General features: G+C 34.1%; 1 protein-coding gene, 1 non-coding gene and 1 pseudogene across 2 annotated transcripts; all 3 read right to left on the bottom strand.

The window, feature by feature from the left end:
- Window positions 1-10,069: 10,069 nt before the first annotated feature.
- LOC117128979 lies at window positions 10,070-11,537 on the bottom strand (annotated as a pseudogene).
- Window positions 11,538-11,795: 258 nt separating this feature from the next.
- On the bottom strand, window positions 11,796-14,496 carry LOC103842486 (eukaryotic initiation factor 4A-1). Its single transcript, XM_009119112.3, has 5 exons — window positions 14,255-14,496; window positions 13,699-13,768; window positions 13,513-13,616; window positions 12,971-13,401; window positions 11,796-12,614 (listed from the first exon to the last, which is right to left on the bottom strand). Exons 2-5 carry the CDS (start codon window positions 13,764-13,766, stop codon window positions 11,979-11,981), a joined length of 1,239 nt encoding a protein of 412 aa, XP_009117360.2. The 5' UTR covers window positions 13,767-13,768; window positions 14,255-14,496; the 3' UTR covers window positions 11,796-11,978.
- Window positions 13,845-13,971, bottom strand: LOC117129140. Its single transcript, XR_004452740.1, has one exon. It is a non-coding gene; the product is annotated as a small nucleolar RNA snoR98 (small nucleolar RNA).
- Window positions 14,497-14,519: the final 23 nt, after the last annotated feature.

Raw genomic sequence — 14,519 nt, 5'->3', positions numbered from 1 at the left:
GATGATCAGGTACTGGCGTTCAAAAAAGGTTTCTCAGATACAGAGATAAGAAAGGCTTTCTTCTCCCTCCCCAAGAATAAAACGGGAGGGCCGGACGGATACTCGGCGGAATTTTTCACAGCCTCCTGGTCTATCATCGGAACAGAAGTCACAGAGGCAATAAGGGAATTTTTTCGTTCAGGAAAGCTTTTCAAGCAATGGAACTCCGCGAACCTGGTCTTAATTCCGAAAAAGACGAATGCCGCTCTACCCTCTGACTTTAGACCAATCTCATGCCTCAACACGGTTTATAAAGTCATCTCCAAACTGCTAGCTTCTCGGCTAAAAGCGATCTTGCCTCTCATGATCTCTAAGTCACAGTCTGCTTTTCTGCCAGGCCGGCTTTTAGCTGAGAATGTGCTACTAGCGACTGATCTCGTCAATGGATATAACACGCAGAACGTGTCTCCGAGGGGTATGTTAAAGGTGGATCTGCGAAAAGCCTTCGACTGTGTGCGCTGGGATTTCATTCTGGCCTCTCTACGTGCTCTGGCTATTCCGGAAACATACATCATGCTCATCAAGGAATGTCTCTCTACGGCCTCTTTCTCTGTCTTGGTAAACGGAGTGTCGGGTGGGTTCTTTAAGAGTTCTAAAGGCATCCGGCAGGGTGACCCGCTATCACCGTATCTCTTCGTGCTCGCAATGGAATGCTTTTCCCGTCTTCTCCTATCTCGCTATGAAGCTGGCACCATTGGGTATCATCCGAAAACGGAAGACCTAAAGATCTCTCATCTCATGTTTGCCGACGATGTTATGATTTTCTTCAACGGTACGAGCAACAGTCTCCATGGCATCTCGGAATGTTTAGACGACTTTGCCTCATGGTCGGGTCTTTATATGAATAGCGTAAAGACAGAGCTATTTATCTCGGGGGTTAACCATAGTGAAACCAACGCTATCACGAGCTATGGTTTCCCTTATGGTAAACTCCCAATCAGATATCTAGGCCTCCCTTTGATGAGCAGGAAACTCAAGATCTCGGAGTACTCTCACCTAATGATCAAAATTGGCTCGAGCTTTCACTCCTGGTCAGTCAAACTCCTGACATATGCTGGTAGACTTCAACTTTTAAAGACCGTCATCTTCGGAACGGTCACTTTCTGGACATCGGCCTTCATCCTGCCAAAAGGTTGCATTAAAGCCATTGAATCTCTCTGCTCCCGGTTTCTTTGGTCTGGAAACACGGATAAGAGAAGCATCGCCAAGATCGCATGGACTACGGTCTGCTTACCGAAAAACGAAGGGGGACTTGGCCTCTGTAACCTCATGATATGGAATCAGGTGATCTGCCTTAAGTTTATATGGCTTCTCCTCTCAAAGGCGCCTTCCTTATGGGTCGACTGGCACCAAAGTACGCACCTTAACGGTCAATCCTTCTGGACAATCACTGCAACCGCCTTTGACTCCTGGGCATGGAAGAAACTCTTGGATTTAAGACCTCTTGCACTTCAGTTCTGTAAATCCCAGCTGGGGAATGGTAAATCAACTAGCTTCTGGTTTGATGTGTGGTCTCCACTCGGACAGCTGATAAAGTACATCGGACCGGCTGGTCCGCGAGCTCTTCGAATCAGAGAGAATGCGCATGTAGCCGACGCTATCTCCGGCTCAAATTGGTCCTTGCCGCATCCCCGTTCGCAAATGGAAGTTGATTTACATGTTTATCTTACAACTATTGATTTGCCTTTGCCTATTGATGTTGATGATAAATATGTTTGGGTAGCTGGTGATTCAAACCTTTTTGATTTCAGGTCCTCCTCAACTTGGGACGTTCTCAGACCGAGGCAAGACATCAAAAGCTGGGTGGATGTCGTTTGGTTTAAAGGAGCAATCCCCAAGCATAGCTTCAACATGTGGATTGCTAACTACGACCGGATGCCGACGAGGTCTAGGCTACTGGCTTGGGGGTTACCGATATCGGCGGCCTGCCCTCTCTGTTCCAACTATGATGAAACAAGGGATCATCTTCTTCTCTCCTGTGAGTACAGTCTTGTTATTTGGCGGGAGGTCTTCAGTAGATGTCAACCGCCGGTAGGAGCTTTTACCAACTAGTCCGAGCTCTTATCTTGGATCAGAGATGCAACGTCAAGGAGGCTCTCTCTGCTAAGGAAGATAGTGACTCAGGCAGTGATCTACCACATATGGAAACAGAGAAACAATATAGTGCATAATCAGAATCTCATCCCCCCTGCAGCTGTCTTCAATACCATTGATAAGGAGATTCGAAACATAATCTCGGCTAGGAGGCGCAGGAAGTTTTTTGACTCACTAATGGTCATTTGGTTGAGATAGTTAGTGAGTTGTGGTTACTTTTGTGAGCAATCTTTTGATTCTACCTGTTTTTTATTTCTTTTTGCCAGGGAGAATCAGAACTTAGTTAGTTCTTTGTAACAACTTTTATTCATTTTATGATATTTACAGCTTTAGCAAAAAAAAAAGATTAACTTGAGAATGTATGTCAACCCGTACGTTACTGGATTTTTTTTGGTATCAAAGAAAAATTTATTAAGCTAAAAGTTCAAACAAGCAAGTTTCATGAGCTACAGCCATGGGAGAGCCTTATCTCCAATGAAACAGAAGTCGGAAGCTCGTGATCGTCCTGCCTTAGAGAGACAGTCCGCACAGACGTTATCAAAGAACGACGGATAAAAATAACAGAGGTAGAAGAGAATTCTGAACGATTAAAAAACGCGTTACTAACACTAAATTAAATTAGTACTATAATAAATACTAACACTAAATTAAATTAGTTGTGTCTTTTCATTTAGGAAAGCAATTAAAAAATGTCTTTTCATTTAGGACAAGCGGGATCATATTACTTTCTATAATAAATCAATAAGATCAATTTTGGTGCGTTCGAAAATTTAGTGCGTTCGAAAATTAGTCCGTTTTGAAAGCCAGTTTCAAAAGGAAAAAAAAAAAGGAAAGTTAGTCCGCTTTTTATTCATGAGTATTAGATCTCCCAAATTCTAATTATCTTGTGTAGTGTACTCTATAGAAATTTATGGATAAATCCACCAAAATAATATATATATATATATATATATATATATATATAACCGGACATCACACACTACTTTGTTACATAGAACATACTTCTTATGCTTACTTCAGTAACCTAACAGTGCCGAATTGACATTAATATTGTTCAGGACACAGAAATAAAACCAATTTTTAGTAAAACTATTAATTTAATTCCTAGGGATGAATTTAATGCTTGTGACCGAAGCAATAGGCCCAAACATAAGATTCTTTTGATTTTGGCTTCGATGATGCCACATGCAAATATTAAAGAGCTTTCACACTTTTATTTCTCTATTTGCTTCTAGAAGAACATATTTTTTTGAACAATGTAAATCAAATTTTAGAGCATATCCTCTCCATATAATTATGGATAAACTTACTAATTACTGTCACATGCAAACAAATAAATGTTTCCAAATAAAGATTCACTATATATATTAAAAGAGAAGTATTTTAATGTAATGTTTTCATACTACATTGAACACGTGTCAACTTCATATCAATTTTAATTTGAATATGTCGACGTGTCGGCCTCACAATCATCTAACAAATAATGCGTTCACATACTATTTTTTTATTTTACCGCAGATAATTTAATGTGTTTACACTAATTTCTTTTAATCAGCTCTTTTTTAGTTCTTGCATTTTTTAACCTTTGTATCAATGAACTGAAATTCTCTCCATACAACTATTGAATAATATCATTTTGAATGAAAGAAATTAAAAAAATGATTAAGATTCACATTAACTAAAATGATGGAATGAGAATGTTTTTAGAAATTAAAAGTTTTATATCTTGTCGAACTTAGTCATGGTTGAGGCTTTTGTACACAAAGACAATAAATAATTGTGATTGGTTATGAATTAAAGAAATTGAGGTAAAAATACCACACACAAAGTGAGATTATTAGTTAAGTCAAATATTATTTTTTTTACGAAGTTTTCTTATCAGACCAAAAACTAGAAACATAATCAGATTGCAAGAAAAATTCAGAAAGCATAAAAAGTTTTAAAAGAAAAAAAAATTCATGAAATTGATTGAAAAACAAAATTTAGGTATTGGGTGAAGAGATCTCATTATAAGAAATTACAGGTTATTGGTTTTAGACTACGTCGATTTTGCAACATGTCCAAAAATACTGACACGATTTTCAACCATTTTTATTGATATTTTTAAAGTACAGTCCAATAGTTATTAATGTTAAATAAATTGAGAATATTTTTTTTACATTTACATTTATTTTATTTTACTTTATATTACTAAAAGAAAGTAAGTCTAGATAAAACATTTGGATCTAAAGAACCAAACTAGACTAGATTTGAAAGCAACACTAAACACAAACTAAAACTGATTAAATTTATAACTCTAAAAAAATCAAAATTTGAATAGATCGACCGAATCCGAAAAGGCTTATAATTCTAGTTTTTTTTACTGTGATGTTATTCAACAACAAAAAAAAATGGATGTTTGAAATCATAATGAATTGATTTTTAAAAAAATTTACTATATAGTATCATTATTTCCGCGTATCGCCTAGTCCATATTGATTTCAAAAGGAATCTTACGCGATACTTTTTACAGCAGAAGAGGCCAAATAATATACCCTTTTTTTTAAAGAAAAAAAAGGTATATTATTTGAATTGCTATATGCAAACATATATCGGTAACCGTTCTTATATATACTAGTTTCTGTGATAATAATAGCAAGGATTGAAGTCAAAATGTTTATGATAATGTTTACGATCGTTTCGTTGCATATCTAATCTATTAATTTAGGGTCCTATTTTTTATCTACTGTTTAAAAGTCATTGTAGGACCATTTGTTTAACATGTTTTATGTTATATTTTATATTAATCATAAAACATTTAAACAAAAAATCAGAGAGAATATTTTTTAATTATTAATCTGTTATATATTAAATGTATTAGCACTTTAAAATATAAAAAAAATCGTGCCCATTTACCTATATTTTAGGAAATATCAATATGATGTGTTAAAAAAAGTTAAAATTAGAAATATTGCGAAAGATGTTAAAATGGTGGGTTAACTATTTTAACTTTCATAAGTAATATTTACGTAAACTTTCATTAAACTTATAAAATTATTTCTAATTTAAAATGTAATTATAATGAAACTAAAAACAAGTGTGAATGCAAAATTAAAAACATTAAAAAATTTAGTATATATTATATTATATTTAAAATGAAAGCTTTTGCAATATCTAATTTATTAAATTAAAGACTTATGACTTTTTTATGTGTGATCTTTTATTTGGACCATGTCTTAGAAAATTTATTAAATTATACATAATTTAATTACAATATCATTAATATCTTAATCTTTTATTTGAAATACAAATAAGCAACTTTCCTCAATATATTTAAACACACTATTTGCAATTTATTTTCGTAATTAATTAGTTTAAATTCTGATTATTATTAAAATATAATTAAATATAAAATTAATTAAGTTTTGATTTAAAAATAAAAATTAAAATCACATCAAATAATTTAATTATATTTTACTGATAACTGAAATTTAAATTAATTAATTTTTGGGAATAAAAATTTAAAATATTTTGTTAGATTTTTTTAAAAAATATTCATTTGTATTTGAAATAAAAAATAAAAATATATCTAATCTATTTAATTAAAGTTATATTTTGGATTTTTTAAGTTATATTTTAATTTTGAACTATCAAACACGGGTTCATCTAATCAATTTAAATTTTATTATATAAAATATTTATAAAAAATTTTCTAACGATTTAAAGTTGGATGAAATAGAAAATTAAGATTACAATTAGTAGTTTAGGATGACTAATTTAGAGTTAGAGTTGATATCGACTTATGGCTGATACTCCGTATGCAAAGACTAATATTCGATTTTTAGATTCCAGGGACGACGTCCGATTCTTCTTAAAGATAAAAATACGAACTCAAAAAATCTATAAAGCAAAATAAATGTTTAAAATGAAACTTTACCGCGCATAGCGCAGATTCTATTCTAGTTATTATGAGTTAGAAAGTTTTATCAGTATCACAAGAGAGTGTGGGATACATATTTTCAAGACTGGTATAAGTAACTGTGAGTGGTAACAAGAAGGAAAAACTGAACGAAGTAAAAAAATTAGAGAGAAGGATCGTTTTTTTCTTTTCCTTAGCTTTTTCGTTTTAGTGAGAAATTAGCTACAAATTTCATAATTAAACTAACGTTAGTAAAATAATTAAACGAACGTTAGTACACTTGTTTGCTTAATAAATTCAAATGCTAGAAGTTATAAAGCTGTTAAACTATTAATAGAGTATCCAAAATTTTGACTGTGAAACGGTTTTTACGGATAAATCTGCCAAAAAAAATTTGTGTACCAAGCAATTCAGTGATCAATTCAGTGATCATTTTGCTTCAGCTTCTATTCTAAACTGATATTTGTAAAATGATATCTCTTTTCGGAAGATAAATGAAAGAAGTATTTAAAAAAAAAAAAAAAAAAAAATTCAGTGATCATTATGTTGTGTAGTTATAATTCAAGGTGTTCGGTACGTAAAACACCTAGTTGTTTTGGCATCGGTGTGAAGCACACTTGAAGATTATAAAACCCTAAAATTGCAATAAGTTCAACTCTTTCCAAGTAAAATTTGGTTATATGCTGTTTAAGGAAGTCAAAGCTCAACGGACACGAGATCCTGTCGGAAACTTCCCTTGTTTTCTCAATTTGACATATATCTTTTTGGTGGTTCTGAAACTGACCTCTTAACCAAATTCTTTGATCCCATCCTATTTCCTCCATTGATGGACTCTTTGCATTAGAAAAAGGCATACATTTAGTTTTCATAATTATCTTCTTCTTGAAAATTCAGAAACATGATTGCAATTAAGCAAGATGGTTAATGTGGTTTGTGCAATATACCTCTGTAACAAAAAGAGTCAGATATAGTTTTGTGATGTTTGTCATGTTTTTGGTAGCCATTCTTATAGGAGTTTATGCATCAACTTAAACACTCAAAATATGATCTGAAGTAGCTAGATGGGTTGAACATCAGTAAATTAGTAATTTGTAATATAGCTAAATAGGTTGAACATCACTAATTAAACTATCATTATATGTGAGTTAGGTTAAATTATGTGTCGATTAATTCGTTCAGCTCGAATAATGGGTAGGTCCATATATCAATTATATGTCCACACATCTATACATTATGGGAAAATACATTGTATAATAAGATGAAAGTTCCTTGGACATAATATAAAAGCTTCCACAAAGATCACAAGAAGAAAGCTCTCGTCATATTTTCACCATAATTTGGTTCAACGTTCACTTTCATAGTTCCAATGGGGATAAAGATAGTAACTGCATGACTTTCTATAGAATATCAAACGATTCTTATTTTCATATCCAACATGTTCCATTATGTCAAGAGCTTTTTTACAGACGAACTTTAAATCAAAATCAATTGTGGAGACATGATTTAGTGGGAATTGGGTCCTAACGTATGTGAAAAGATTAAAACATAAAAAAAACATTAAACATAAAGGAGATATAACAAGTCAAAAATCCGGTAAGTTTTTGGTATCTCCGGTCGTTACAACTAAAAGTATGACTGCTGTTAAAAAAAAACTAAAGTTGATTAACCGAACAAAATCTGAATATATAATTCAAAAAATAACATCAGCTGAGACATGTGAGAGTCTCGAGGCACCACCACTAAAAATGTATATATATTGAGTATATTAGTTTTATAAATCCGTCGAAAATTTATATCATGATCGAGATGTATTGAGGACTGAAGTTACTCGGATAATTAATTATATGATCTTGGTATGTAATATATACTCGTTGACCCAAGATTAGTAAATGTTAACCCACAATCCATATGCTTAAACCATAATTTATTCATCTTGGTCTGATATTTTGTTGTTTTATTAAAATATAATATTTCCTCCCAAACCAAGACACTAAACCAAAAACAAAAGAAGAATAAAAGTTGAAAATGACTAATCACATCACAATGGCATTAACACAGGTATCTCCAGATGTCAGTACACTGCATTCATAGCCAATCAGCTTTTTGTTACATAATCAATAATACTCGTAAAATAAAAGTATGAATCCGAGTCAAATGTAAATAATTTGCCTTATCAAAGTCAAATGTGGAGTACTTTTAAACAGTTCTTTTAATTCATTTACTTCTTGGACGATTTTCAAATCTGATAGATGCCTAATAAATTCATTTTTACGTTGGTAAACGAATTTGTGGAAAGTAGGAAAAAGGGTAGGAGGAATATTGTTATATTTTACTTGATGTAAAGAAACTGCTTAAACAGTGAAATAAAAACTGGACTGTTACGATTACTTTTTAGAGTAACGTTTCAGACTTCGTGTGAGCTTGGCGTTAACCAAAACTAGAAACTAATTGATCAGTCAATTTTATGAAAATTCTACGGACCATATTCTAAAAATAGTAAAATGATCTGTCCATTTCCATTCATTTATTCGAGCTGACACCATCAAGCCTCTGCCTACGCATAATGCATCCTCTGCCTACGCATAATGCATGGATATAACTTTTGTCACTGAACACGTACATTATAATATTTTATAAATAGAATACTTTATAAAAATATGTTGAGTCTACAAAAAAAATGTATGATAAATGGCACACTGATAATCCAGTAACACGTACTCTTCATTAAATCAAACTCAATTATAAAAAAAAGGATTAAATTTGATTAGCATGGACCAAGAGTAATTTTGTAAAAAAATGGACGGTCCAGACTCAAAGTTGACTTCCTTCCAAATGAAGTCTGTGTCATAATTCGACACGGAAGGAATCGGCATCACCAAATAAGAATCAATTTTCTCAATGTAGTATGCTTGTACATTGTACCATGTAATAGAAGTATTTTGTGGATATTTATCACACAAAAAAAATATATGTATTTTTTGATAAATGAGACCCTACTTCTACGTTTATTTCTTTTATTGCTCTTAATGGAAATTTACCATAGAGCTGAGGAAGGGCTCTGCAGTCTATGCAAAGAAAAAGGTTTTTAAAGATGATCAATTTATTTTATTATTTGTAATATCCTTTGTTTATCATTCGCTAATTACAAAGTTACAAGTAGTATTAATCCTTTTAAGCTACTTTTTTTGTCGATGCAAATCAAAAGAAAGAGGATACAATTATTTTATTATTTGTAACTGTAATATCCTTTGTTTATCATTTGCTACATAAAAAGTTACAAGTATTTTTTTCTCTTTAAAGCTACAAATACACTCATATCTGTTAATCTTCTGATTTTTGATTCGAATATTTACTTCATGTACTGAATCATGTTAAAAATATTTTTTCTTACAAAAGTTGTATTTCTTTCTAAGCATAAGCCTCAGTGACCTGTAATTTTTCTTTTTGTTGATAATCAATTTAAAATTTCAACAAAAAAAAAAGAATCATGTCAGAAAAAGATATTCAATCAATGAATTGTAAATCCCAAAAACAATTTTTTTTAAAAAAAAAGAAAAAAGAGAAACTCGCTCATAGGTTACTCGGGTTGCTTTTTAATCAAAATAAAGGTTAAGAGTTGATAGATTGGTAAGGAAATAACTTCACTTGTCCCATAAGTAACAACCTTGCCTATGTTATAGGCATTAGGCCTAAAAGCCTCTAAAACCAAGAAGCTTCTTCTTTCTTCTCCCTCTTCTTCCTCTTTCTCTTCTTCATGCCTCTATATACATTATTGTAGCCATCATCATCATCATGCAAGTGACAGAAATAAGAAAGTTGTGTATGGTTACAGTGGTGATGATACAAATAGTGAGCTGGGTTTGTGCAACAAGTAGGCCCATTGCTTCCAACCACGTTGCTTTTTATCCAGGTTCAATTTAATTTCAATACATTTCTTAATCTACCAATCAAACCATTGCTTTGTATATGTATGTCTATGATGATAAGTAGACATGTGGATATGTAAGTGCGAAGGAAAGACTTCTCTGTTTAGTTTTCTGTTAGCAAGACAATATTAGGTTTATTTTTTATTTTTTAACTTGTTTGAGCAAATTAGTGACTTATAGTTGGAGTGACTAGTTTAGTCTAAACTGTGGTCCCAGATATATGTATGATTAACGTATAATAATAATAATAATAATAATAATATATTTATACTAAACTGAACTACAGATTGGTCAGCATGTGTTTTGGGGTTTATCTCCTTACAGAAAAAAAGAATTTGACTTTTATGGGTTTTATATTCTTATGAATGTCTTTTTTTTCAATAATAGTTTCTATTGGCACTGCAGAGATAATAAGCCCACATGATGCTTATCACAGCTCTTATAGGCCTGCTTTGAAGCCCAATGAGAGAAAAGATATACTTAGAAGAGATGGAGAAAAGAAGAATAGGATCAAAGCCACCAACTTGTGAGAAGAAATGCTATGGGTGTGACCGTGTGAGCCATGTGAAGCAATCGAAGTTCCTACCATTTCTTCAAGACCCGATTCCTACCATGTGCCCCTTAATTAATCTCATTTTGTTCCTTAATTCACACACAATTAACATATTATATATTCACAAGTCTCTCTTTTAAATTATTATCATCACTATTGCAAGACTTGTAACAACTACTGTTTTCTAATTATAAAATGTGAAAGTTAAAATAAAATTGCTTGTATATTATAATACTTGTAATCTTGAAGTATATAAGCAGATTCACAGGTAGATATGGAGAGACTGGTCTCATTTAAAAGTATATCTTACGAACGAAAACTCAATTCTTGTTTTTCTTGTATGTATTACAGATATTTAGCAAACTCAACACAGACGGATTCACCGTTTTACATATATATATATATATATATATATATATTGAGAAAGAAATTCGCAATATTTCAAGAAGTACCTATAATGTTTCTGAACCATTTAAAACTTTTTCTAATGGTTCCCTTCATCTTCTGTTTAACTGAGTAAACCTTATAGCCAGCTACTCTTCTCTTCCTAGTGATTCCGGATCGCTGAAACTCCAGCTCCTTGACGCTGCACCATCCCCGGTTGGAACGCTTTCGCTTTTCTTTATCTTCATCTGGTAATCGTTTGTCTGATCAGCTGCTGAATCGTCGCTGTAACCTTTCACCGCAGCTGCGTCTCGGAAACGGTTTCCATAAGCGGCTGCGGCGGCCGTTGCAGCTGTTGGTTCCATTTCTTTCTTGTTATTCTCAACGGTGGCAACGTGATTTGAGTTTGGTCTGTCGAACAAGAGTTGTCTCTATTTTCTTTATCACTGTAACTGTAACGTCTTTAATAAGTTTTTTAAGGAAATTAACGTAACGATTGTCTCTTTATAAAACAATACAAAAGCAACGTACGTTTTTTAAGTTATCAATTTACAATTTACATGTGGAGTTAGTCAAGAACCCACTTAGGTTTCTATATTTTATTTCTATTTTTTTAATTAACGCATAACAATTAGGTTATAAAGCTTCCTAATAGAAAAATACTTTCTGAACAAGTAAAGTTGGTGCAAGTCATTCATGTTTTGTCTGTCGTGTTAGGTTTCTGTGGATTGATGCATCTACGAGTACATTGATTTTTACACTACAACTATGAATGTATTCATTTGGTTTAAAAGTTTGGTTGACTAATAAAGTATTTAATCCATTACTCATACCTCAATACCAAGATAAAGCTTTGGTTTGAAACAAAAAATAAAAAGACAAGCATACTAGAGAACTAAAATAGACAAGAAAATAAAATACTCCATATGATTTTAGAAATAAAAATTGCCACAAAGAGAGAGATATGTTCTTAGAAATTTAAAGAGAGAGAACAATAAACGCTGATGGAAAGAGAGATAATAGGTATCAAAATCAGATCAAAGAGTGCCTTGTGTAACAAGAAAGAGACCTTTTCTTCTCTCCCTCAAAGCAGATCAGCAACGTTGGAAGGAAGCTCCTCAACAACAACGTTGTAAAACTTCTGGATATCAAACAGCATCCTCTCATCATCCTTGGTCACAAAGTTGATCGCCACACCTTTCCTCCCAAACCTCCCACTTCTTCCGATACGGTGAAGGTAGTTCTCAGGCTGAGTCGGCAGATCGTAGTTGATAACCAAAGACACCTGCTGAACATCAATCCCACGAGCCAAGAGATCAGTGGTGATGAGCACACGCGAGGAGCCAGACCTAAACTCCCTCATGATGATGTCTCTCGTGTTCTGGTCCATGTCTCCGTGAGTAGCCGAGACAGTGTGGTCACGCCCCCTCATCTTGTCGGTGAGCCAGTCCACCTTCCTCCTCGTGTTCACGAAGATGACGCTCTGAGTGATGGCAAGCGTCTCGTAGAGGTCGCAGAGCGTCTCGAGCTTCCAATCCTCCTTCTCAACGTTGACGTAAAACTGCTTGATACCTTCCAAGGTCAGCTCGTCGCGCTTCACCAGGATCCTCACCGGCTTGCTCATGAACTTCCTCGTGATCTCGAGAGCCTCCGGGGGCATGGTCGCCGAGAACACGCCGACTTGGATCTTTGGTGGGAGAAGCTGGAAGATGTCGTAGATCTGAAAAACACCAGAAACAAAGTTACATCAGAATATAAATATAATTAAACATGATCATAGTATAGAGCAAACATTAAGTTTGTGTTATTTATAAAATGTCATTAGAAATCTTTGAAATTTTTAATAGCTCATAATAAACCAATTTAAACAATATATTAAATTTTATAACAAAATATGTTGAGAAAAAATATATACTACTAAAAATTTCAATTTTTTTTAATAGAAAATATGTTAAATTAATTTCGTAATTAGTAATATGATACTAATATAAATTAATGTTCATTAAAAATTATTATAGGACAAAAAAAATGCTATTTTAAAATAGAAGATTAAATAGGTATGAAACATCAACGAACCTGGTCCTTGAACCCGCGAGAGAGCATCTCGTCAGCCTCATCAAGAACAAACATCTTGATGTTGTCGGCGCGGAGGGACTGCCTCTTCAGCATGTCGAACACACGCCCCGGGGTGCCGACGACGACGTGGACGCCGGCCTGGAGGATGCGCTGGTCCTCGCGGACGCTGGTCCCGCCGACGCAGGCGTGGACCTTGACGCCGAGGTAGTCGCCGAGTGCCCTCATGACCTTCTCGATCTGCTGGGCGAGCTCTCTGGTTGGAGCGAGGACGAGGGCTTGGCACTGGACGATGGCGAAGTCCAGCTGCTGGAGGACGCCGGAGCAGAAGGTGGCGGTTTTGCCGGTTCCGGATTGGGCTTGTTGGATCACGTCGAGGCCTTTGCAGAACGGGACGATTCCTCTTTGCTGGATAGCAGATGGCTTCTCGAAACCTAAGCAAGCAGAGACACACATGAAGTGATGATTAAAAGAAAGATAAATAATAATAATAATAATAATAATAATAATAATAAACAAGGTTTATAGGGTAATAGGGTTGTTACCATAAGCGTAGATGCCCCTGAGGAGATTCTCTTGGAGACCCATGACGTCGAAGCTGTCGTGAACCTCGTCGTAAGAGGTGAAGAACTCATCTTGTCCCTCGAGACTGTATCCATAAACACAATACAATTAGTATAACGTACCAAGAGCAAAACACAAAGTGATGAGATAAGAGTAAGAAGACTAACACTTCGTTCAACTTCTGGTCGAACTGACGAGCATCAAACTGTGTTCCTTCTGGTGCGGATCCTGCCATGACTAATAACACAGAACAAGAACAACAGTTAAAATAACATAACAGAAACAAACTAACAAAAAGATTATTACAGAGGAAAAATGTGACAAGAAAGCCAAACTCGAAGTCTATAGAGATAGACAGCAAGCATTAATATCTGTCTCAATTAATGTCCGGAGAGAATGTTTTACAAAAAGGCACATGGATTTTATCCAATTTTATAGACAAAACCATTCAACCTATTCCTCCAAGTTTCATTCAGACAAGCATACAGAACAAGCATCGAGTTTGTTTTAAAACAAAACAAACATTAGAGCTTTAAGATGATGTTATTCTATTAGGTAAACGATCTAAAAGCATCGGTAAATATCAATAAATCGAATAAAATTACAATCTTTCAAACAATATCAATCAACTGAATCGGAACCTAATAAAGACCGAATCATTAATCGGAGAAAAACATCAAGAAAGTCGAATCGAGAATCACAGGAAACGAATCGGATGCAAACCTGGAGAGAAATTGATTTGGTAGCGAAAGTAGAGTGCTTTGTTGTTAACTTAGGGGAGCTTGTATCTCCCCAAACTCAGATCTAAACCGCGAAAGTGAGAGAGAGACAACGAGCGAGCGAGAGAGCCTTTGAGAGTGTTGAAAATTGTAAAGAGGCGGAGAGAGAAGGCGTTGCTATCTTTATATGTTAGAGTCTTCTTAGGGTTTTCTCTCGGGACGAAACCTTCTCTTATTCTTATGTGAAATTCCTGTTTTACCCCTGTTTA

This window comes from Brassica rapa, chromosome A01 (assembly GCF_000309985.2).
Source record: "Brassica rapa cultivar Chiifu-401-42 chromosome A01, CAAS_Brap_v3.01, whole genome shotgun sequence".
NCBI classification, from domain to species: domain Eukaryota; kingdom Viridiplantae; phylum Streptophyta; class Magnoliopsida; order Brassicales; family Brassicaceae; genus Brassica; species Brassica rapa.
The sequence above is the reverse complement of the archived record's forward strand: the minus strand, read 5'-3'. Positions and strand labels throughout refer to the sequence as shown.